Here is an 8,786-nt window from a genome sequence, read left to right on the forward strand (position 1 = left end):
AGTAAGCGCGTAGTAGTGGCACTTGTGAGTGGTTTTGTTACTGTCAGTTATCATTAATTGAGGGCGTCAATTGTCACGTAAGCGGAGAACTAAGAATTCTAACGTTTTATTTTTAAAATTGCCTAAAACAAAAAGCACAAAACTGTCGGCTGTTATTTTTTATTTAGCGAATTATATTTTTGAATAATTATTACTCTTGACTAATTAAACACTTTTCGTTAATTGTTTGCACAGTGCAATGGATTCTATTACCAGTACGGATGATTTGAATATTGAAACAACATTGCGGCAAGAGAACATTCTTTTGGACATAATAAAAGAAGTTTGTTTTACTTCAGATTCTAAATTGTCATCTAAACTAATTGGTAAAGTTAATAGAATTATAGCCGACTGTGATCTTACTCATTATACTAGCCTCCACAAACTCTCGACAGCTGATGAAAGTACAGCTACTGTTTTAGGTAAATATTGTACACATTCTAGACTTTATCTTTATATTTTTTTATATTTACTTTTTTATTATTGGTCTCTGTAAAGTAATATATTATCCTACATTACTTATTATATATACCATAGTAATGTGATTAATATTTTTTTAAATATAGATGAAGTAAAATATTGTTACATTTATACGCTGCCAATATATTTTGTTGTAATCAATGCCATCATTCTTTGCTGCACTTTAAAGGTCTAAATAAATTAGTTATTTTATGCAAATTGGAATGAAACCAACGTTTTTGTATGCCTATAGATAGAACAGCAATTGGTTATTCCACTGCAGTCTGATGATTTGAATTTTTACAGGGTTTATGAACCAAACAGCAACAGAGTTAACCTTCGATGAGCAAACAGAATTAAACGAAGCTATTTTGAATAGAATACAAACTAAACTACCAATGTGTAACACTGAATTAAATCAACTGCAGCAGGCAATAGGAGCTAAAAAATCTCACAAAAATACCATACAAGAATTACATAAAAGCATAGATGATAAAATAACTGTGTTGAAAGAGCAGGAGAATGAGAAGGTGGATTTAATGATGGAATGGCTTAATCATAAATTGAACTATGTTTCAACATTTACAAATAATACTACTGAACTATTAACACTTAAAACTAAAATATTGGAAGTTAAATCAAGGTATGTATTTCACATTGCATTTTTAATTGCAATGTTATTTTTTTTTAATTTAGACAAGTTTTAGTATGTGATACAAGTCATGTCACATTTTTAAAGTTAAAACCAAATTCATTCTCTTCTTCAGCTCATTCTTTACTAATTATTCAATGGTTTTTAATTTATATACATTTGTTTCAGAATTATGCATTTGAACATCCTTCAAAATATTTATACGGAAACAAATGATTCTATCAGAGCCTACACCGAAATCCATAAGGATTTAAAAGACAGCATCAAAGAAACTGAGCAAAGAATTAAAGATTACAAAGAAATTATACAAAACAGTTTATAATTCATTGTTCTTTGAATTTGATTAAAATGCTTTTTATTATTTTATTAAAAGTATGTATGTCACTAAATCTGTGACCTTCATTTTATATCCCAATAATTAATTTAAAAAAACACCTTTTGAATAATTAAATTTATTGCAACATAAAAACAGACATTTTCCTAAATAAAGCTGATGTATCATGTTCATACTTGATTAATTCTTAGGTTTATTTATTAAACTCCATAAAACAGTTCTTATAACAACTGATTATATTATGATACATATAATGATATCTAGTTTCTCGCTCACCTTGGCCTCAGTTGTTCATCTGTAATATGAAATATTATAGTTATATTATTCAAAAAATTTCCTCAATTTATATAAAGACTAACAATAGGAGAAAACTTAGTATAAAATGTGGGTCACATTTTACCGAGGCTACTTTAACTGTAGGTACTAAAATTAATCATTCTGCCCTTTGTTAATTTCGTCTTTTGTCTTAATGAGGGTAAATGATTCAAGTTCAAAGTTTTCTTTTTAATACTTAGTCGACAATGTACGCGCGGAATAATTTTCTAAACTCGTACGATTCGTAGATAACAAGATTAGTTACATGTGGATTGTGGTGATATGTGATCGTGTTTAAACACGTGGGAGTCACAATGTTTAAAACTTTTTGGAATACATTTATGTGAGTAAAATATATTATAATTAAGATTTTACAGAATTTTAGAAGTATGTAGGTATTTTATAAACATTAGTTTTGGTTTTTATAAGCATTTTGTTAGATGCAATATTTTTCGTATTGCATATATGAGATAACTATGTTAAAGATAAATAAATATGCCGGTCCTAGATTCGTTTGTATTTATAAATTATTTAAATAATGTAAAGAAAGTCTATAATTTATTTATTTAATTCATGGTAAATAAAATCCTTACCCCACTTTCATTTTTTTATAACTGCACTTCTTTCAATCCTTTAATATTGAAATATATAATATGTACTTAAAAATACTTAATTAAATCAACCATTTCTTCTGTATATATTTATCGATCTGATACTCCAAACTTTCGAGAGATGGAGACAAAGAGGTTTATAATACCTACTCTTTATAAGTTTAGGCTTGAGGCTTATACCCTAATTCCATGTGAGATTCAGAGTCGAGACTGCAAAAAGTATTTATTCCGTTTGTCAAAACGTATTGGATCTCCGTTCCTAAAGTTTTGTTACAGTTTATTTTTGTTAAAAATTAACATTAAAAATCCGGGGGTATATCGAAATAATGTTATAAATATCTTTATTATATTTTATAAACAAATTACAGCAATTACTTTAATTTACGATGCGCGGCATATAACGGGGTCAATCCCGTACTAATGCTCCCCATTTAATTTGTCGTCTCCGGGATTCGCTAACAGGGAACATCTGTTAAATATTATTAACTACAAAGTTTTAAATGGTAATAAAAATACTTGAATCGTAAATAAACCCTTATGAAATTGTTATTTACGACATAATTTCGCCGCCCTGAAGTCAGTTAAATATATAAATTAATATGTACCTTGTATTTTTTAAGTAACATTTATATATTTAACTGCGATTTTGTTATATAAATTGTCTCTTCACTGAGACATCATTGAAAATTGCGATTTAGCTTCAGACTACATGCGTTTTAATAAATAAAGTCGTGTTCTTTTGTAGGTGATACAACTTCATTATGCTCAATCACATAGAAACTATATGAATATGATTTCTGATTTGTAGGTATATAAAACTATCTGGAGAAGCCGTCCGTCCATTTCGTTATTAAATTTCCTTTAAGGCAAAGATTTTCAAATTGCGTCCTAATATTTTCGTTGTAAGATGAAGAAACAATTCGAACCTCACAGATGGCATTGCTTCCTTTAATTAAGAATTAAATTAATCTATACGGGCTTTTGAACATTCTTACATATTATAACAAGTACTGCATTGCTTGAAGGGTTATGTATGCTTGATTTTTCTTGGGATCACCTTGGATTCAAAACTTCAGTGGTCCCCTCATATCAACGGATTGGCGAAGAGACTTAGTTCTGCAGCTTACGCGGTTAAAAAAATTCGCTCACTGACTGATGTCGATACAGCTAAACTTGTTTATTTTAGTTACTTTCACAGCTTAATGACTTATGGCTTATTGTTATGGGGTCACGCTGCTGATGTCGAATCTGTTTTCATTCTGCAGAAGAGGGCTATTCGTGCAATCTATAATTTAAAATGTAGGGAATCTCTTAAAGATAAATTCAAGGAAATTAATATACTTACCTTTCCCTCGCAATATATTTATGAAAATATTATGTTTGTATACAAAAATAGTGATAAATATACTAGATTAGAACATACGCACAATGTCAACTCTCTCGCACTCGGAACAAACACAGGCTGCAATTTCCCCGTACTAGACTATGTAAAGTTAGTAATTCTTTTTTGGGAAAAGGGATACTCTTCTTTAATAAAATCCCAGAGGCTCTTTTATCTCTGCCTTTTAATAAATTTAAGAAATGTATTAAAGAAAAGCTGTGTAAAAAGGCTTACTATAAAGTTATTGATTATCTAGTTGATAAAAGGGCCTGGGACTAGTGCTGGGCAGGCTGCCTCTAATTAATTTGATATATTTGTTTTAAATATTGTTTGATGATTTGCTTTTTTAAAAGAGTATCGAGAGTTTTTTACGCCGGCTTTTTCTCTCGGCCTACACCCTCTGTCTTTGCCGATGAGTAGGGATGCCTACAAGTTCGAATTGATTGACGTGGAATAAGTGATAGCTAGATGATCTTATGTTCCAAAATAAACGTATTTTATTTTATTTTTTTATTTTTATTTTATTATTAATTTACGTAAATTGACAGAAATTGATATCGGATGTAACGATCATTGTTAAAGATGCAAAACACTTGAAAAAATACACGAAGTCACGCGAGCTGCGACGAAAGCTAGTAAATTAGGAATTATTGTCATACAAATTAATTATACCGTGTAAATTATTGTGAAATATACGATTACATATTAAGCCTTAGTTAAACAGGCCTCGATATTGTGTAAATATAGTTCGATTAACACTCATATCAGTCATTAAACTGTACGAAAAGATTTAGTTGCGATAAAAAGTTTTTCAATTTTTAATAATATTTTTATTACGCTTCATACTTATATAGAACTTGTTGAAAATTACACCATCTTGACAGTTAGATTAGTCCGCATTTCAATTATATAGTGTCTCCTATACAGTGTCACCAATTTATTTCTATGAACATTTACTAGACGTGTACTTGTGTTAGTAAAAAATACGTTTAAAATGTGACCTTGTATTAAATGTTCATATTTGACATAGCAAATAATTTATAACTAATATTTGTTTAGACGAAAAGACTACATATATAAAACCTTCATTATATCCTTATTACATATTTTATTAAGATTACTACAAAATATTTTATACATAAGTGTTTAATATTTTTGACTTGAAGCTATCTGTGCCAAACACAATGTAACCAGTGATGTACAATTCTGACCCTTCTGGGGGCTTAATCAACAAAGTACACTGTTTCTTTGCATATTTCGTCATCATTTCTTGAAGTTCCCAACTTCGACTGAAAAAAATATATCGTGGAGTTGAGTAGTTTATGTATCCATTTTCATTCTTCATTTAAAAGATCGTAATACACGATTGGAAAATATACGAAAAAATAAAATAAAAGAAAAATGTTTTCCAATACATTTTGTATTTGAAATCTTTTCGGTTTGTCTAACTGTCAAATTTTAAAACAAATGTTTTGAATCGACAATATTTATCCACTTATTAGGAAAATTGCGTATTTTGGATTTTAAATTATAGATAAATGTCGGTATTCTAAAAGGATTATGTGTGCATTCAGAAACTTTAGTCTAGACTAGAAGGAAAATGTATCAAGCTACTTAAATATCCTACAACAATCAATACACATTGTTATATTGAGCATTGCGACTTGGTGATAAAAGTCATTTCATATTTTTTTTGTTTTCATAGTATTACTTTTTTAAAATCGTAAATTATGATTAGTTAGTCTCCAAACGACATTCATTACCTGTTAGGCGCTACAAAGTTCGCCGGGTCAGCTAGTTTCTTATAAAACAGGTTCTTAAAAGAATAAATACTGCAATATATTTCTATTGTTTACGTGACTTGTAATTAATTAATCAAATATGTGTATAATTTTTAGGAACTTGTCAATGGCATTAGGCATAGAATGGGCACCGCTAAACGTACCAGTTTCACGAAGGCTTCAGACCCTGGCGGCCACTGGCTGGATCTGCCTTGTACTCTTCAGCGAAGCAGTTGCTATACTTCTATTCATTAAAATTATTTACTCTTCATTTTGGTACTTGGGCTTGTTGTATGGAGTGTGGATGCTAAATGATATCGAGATATGTCATAAAGGAGGCCGAACGTAAGTAATACATATATTTTATGTACTATGACGGCAGTTCAAAACGTTTTAGAAAACATTGCAATCGTCTACACTCGCGTGGTACGCGTGCAAACGTACGAGTAGACTTTAGATTTAGACCTCGACGTAAATTTATAGTTTAAATTTTTTTTACATACAAGATTTTATATTCTATACAAATTACTTATACCTTCTAACTAAATGTTCTTTGTTATCCTAGTCTTACTGGAAATAAGTATTTTATACGTATTTACTTATCCGTGTGTTTTAATGCTCCTGTTAATAATAATTATCTCGCTCTTACATTAAATCACTAACATTATTGAAATATTGCCATATTTATTGTTTTCTTTCATTCTTATTCGTGCAGCGGGGAAATGCTGTCAGCGTTAAAGGTCACTTCCACAGGGACGAAACTTTTTAATTTACTTGTAATTTTCTTTTTATTAATTTATAATTATTTTCTTATGACTATGTAGGTTAGGAGCCGTTGTTAGGGGGGTCTTTGATTTTTTTTTTGGTCAACAGTTATTAGTAAACAGTTAGACAGTTACCCACACATTGTCTATGCTTGTAAACAAAAAGCTTTTTCAAGAATTCGTACAAAAAAGTTATATGTTTATGTACTGTTATTTTTTTTAGAGCTTTGGTAACTTTTGCTGACAAGAAGTAGGGGGGAGGGGGATATATACATTGCAGCATATCTGTTTACGTAATAATTAAACGTCATTATTCGTGCTTTATAAATTATATTTAAATAATTCTATTAAATCTTTCAGAATCCAATGGGTGCGAAACTGGGCGTGGTGGCGTTACTATAGAGATTATTTTCCAATTAAACTTGTGAAAACCGTTGACTTGGAACCCAATAGGAACTATCTCTTCGCGTGCTTTCCACACGGCGTTGTCTGCTCCGGGGCTTTCGGGGCATTCGCGACAAATGCTCTGGATTTCCACAAAGTTTTTCCTGGCTTGAGTTGCCATATGATAACCTTGGCTGGGCATTTTCTGGTTCCCATTTTCCGGGAACTTTTACTAGCGTTTGGGACTTGTGCATCTTCAAGGGAAAGTTTGGAGTATCTGTTGGATATAAAACGCAATCAAGGAACATGCGTGTGCCTGATTGTTGGTGGAGCTGCTGAGGCATTGGACTCACATCCTGGGGAGTATAAAGTTATTTTGACCAGACGAAAAGGCTTTATTCGGGTTGCTATGAAGTCCGGGTAAGTTCTTAGTTAAAATGAAAGTAGAAGTAGTCCACTAATGTGTTGACTTGCAATTTGCCACCGGATTAAATTAACATTTTTTCAGTAAACAGGAAGAAAGAAAACTAAAATATGTATAGTTTTTTTTAAGTATATAGTTATTATAGTCCTTATCATATGACTGATTCTTTCAGAGCACCCATAGTACCGGTGTTCTCCTTCGGTGAAACAGACGTGTTCAGACCACCTCACAATCCCCAGGATAGCTTCCTACGCAAGTTCCAGGAGAAGGTGCGTCAGGTAACTGGCATTTCACCAATGTTTCCTATTGGAAGAGGACTGTTTCAGTATTCATTTGGAGTTCTACCTTTGCGATCACCCATTACCACTGTCGGTGAGTATATTTTATTCTCTATGCATTGATCTTAGGCATTTAATAGTCAGCCTTATTTCGTGGGTTCGAAGCCCGGTTGTGCACTTTTTTAGTATGCTGAAAACAGCTCGTTATGCGGAGCAGATTCCAAAAAATCTTTAATAAATGTAAGAAGGCTTAACACATACCAGTAAAGAATAATTAACTACTAAAAAGGCAAAAATATGTCTGCATTTCTATTGGGGAGTAAACATATTAAAAAATAATAATGCTATGCCTTGTAGACTACTACAACTATTACTATACAATTTTAATAGGCGCTATTTTCTCATTCACACTTCCGCGCCGTTATAAAGGATATTTATATTATATTGATCTTTCTGTACAATTCTCTTTCCTTTATTTATATCTAAGATAATGAATTTTAGTGTCTTATGTGTTTTGTGTTGGAGATAGATTACTGACAACGTTGTGTAAAAAAAATTAAACATGCACCAGGAAATAATTAAAAATTTCATCACAATCAACTCAAAACCTCATAATATAGGCTACTTTTGTTTTCAAAATATTTAATCAAGTCGAACTATGCAGGTGTATGACGCGAGTGTTACATCTATTGATGAGTTCCGTAATGACATAAAAATCATAACAATATTTAAGCACTATAATATATCTATACATTATTTTCAGTTGGTGCACCTTTAGAAGTTGAAAAGAATCTAGATCCAACAGACGAAGAAGTTAACGCCTTACACGCTGAATTCACAAAACGACTGATTGATCTCTTTGAGACTGAAAAACCTAAGTATTTGAAGAACCATGAGAAAATATCATTAATTATCACATAGTATTATGTGCGTACTTTATTTCCAGTTAAATGTTACCAACAAATTAAATTAGGTGAACTGCCAACCAAAACGGAATAGATTATTAAGAATAATTCAGCCACTGCAAGCAAATTTGAATAATGCATTACCCATGTCTCTGACATACTTGGTATTAATTATAATTACTTATATAGTTTTTTTGTTTTGCATTCTAAATTTATTAAATATTCAATTGAGTGAATTTTATTATATTAAGAGTTTTTAAAGTAGAATTACTTTCGCATTTATTAAATTGATACTAGTTATTGAGAATATTTTGCGTTCGAAGACATATGGTATGATCCTTGGATGTCAAAGGAATCGATTTGACATTCGAAAGACTGTCTCGACACTGGACCTTGCTGTGGTTAAAACCCGCGAAAACAGCTCTTGGCATCAGGGCGATGAGAAATATCGCTGTTCGC

At 31.1% G+C, this 8,786-nt stretch overlaps 2 protein-coding genes across 2 annotated transcripts; both read left to right on the plus strand.

The window, feature by feature from the left end:
- The first annotated feature begins 65 nt into the window (after positions 1-65).
- Positions 66-1,539, plus strand: LOC110996975. The gene is made up of 3 exons (XM_022264891.2): positions 66-461; positions 805-1,141; positions 1,319-1,539. The coding sequence occupies exons 1-3, from the start codon at positions 239-241 to the stop codon at positions 1,470-1,472; spliced, it is 714 nt and encodes a 237-aa protein (XP_022120583.1). The 5' UTR covers positions 66-238; the 3' UTR covers positions 1,473-1,539.
- Positions 1,540-1,949: 410 nt separating this feature from the next.
- On the plus strand, positions 1,950-8,560 carry LOC110996982 (2-acylglycerol O-acyltransferase 2-A). Its single transcript, XM_022264901.2, has 5 exons — positions 1,950-2,142; positions 5,690-5,917; positions 6,697-7,140; positions 7,317-7,516; positions 8,186-8,560. Exons 1-5 carry the CDS (start codon positions 2,114-2,116, stop codon positions 8,341-8,343), a joined length of 1,059 nt encoding a protein of 352 aa, XP_022120593.2. The 5' UTR covers positions 1,950-2,113; the 3' UTR covers positions 8,344-8,560.
- Positions 8,561-8,786: the final 226 nt, after the last annotated feature.

The sequence above is a fragment of the Pieris rapae genome, chromosome 7 (genome assembly GCF_905147795.1).
Source record: "Pieris rapae chromosome 7, ilPieRapa1.1, whole genome shotgun sequence".
In the NCBI taxonomy this organism is placed as follows: domain Eukaryota; kingdom Metazoa; phylum Arthropoda; class Insecta; order Lepidoptera; family Pieridae; genus Pieris; species Pieris rapae.

Bases quoted from the DNA above. Each gene is read 5' to 3' on its own strand.
- LOC110996975 (XM_022264891.2), top strand. From the start codon at position 239: ATGGATTCTATTACCAGTACGGATGATTTGAATATTGAAACAACATTG. The intron at 462-804 runs GTAAATATTGTA...GAATTTTTACAG, and splicing joins AAGTACAGCTACTGTTTTAG to GGTTTATGAACCAAACAGCA. The intron at 1,142-1,318 runs GTATGTATTTCA...CATTTGTTTCAG, and splicing joins ATATTGGAAGTTAAATCAAG to AATTATGCATTTGAACATCC.
- LOC110996982 (XM_022264901.2), top strand. From the start codon at position 2,114: ATGTTTAAAACTTTTTGGAATACATTTAT. The intron at 5,918-6,696 runs GTAAGTAATACA...TAAATCTTTCAG, and splicing joins TGTCATAAAGGAGGCCGAAC to AATCCAATGGGTGCGAAACT. The intron at 7,141-7,316 runs GTAAGTTCTTAG...TGATTCTTTCAG, and splicing joins CGGGTTGCTATGAAGTCCGG to AGCACCCATAGTACCGGTGT.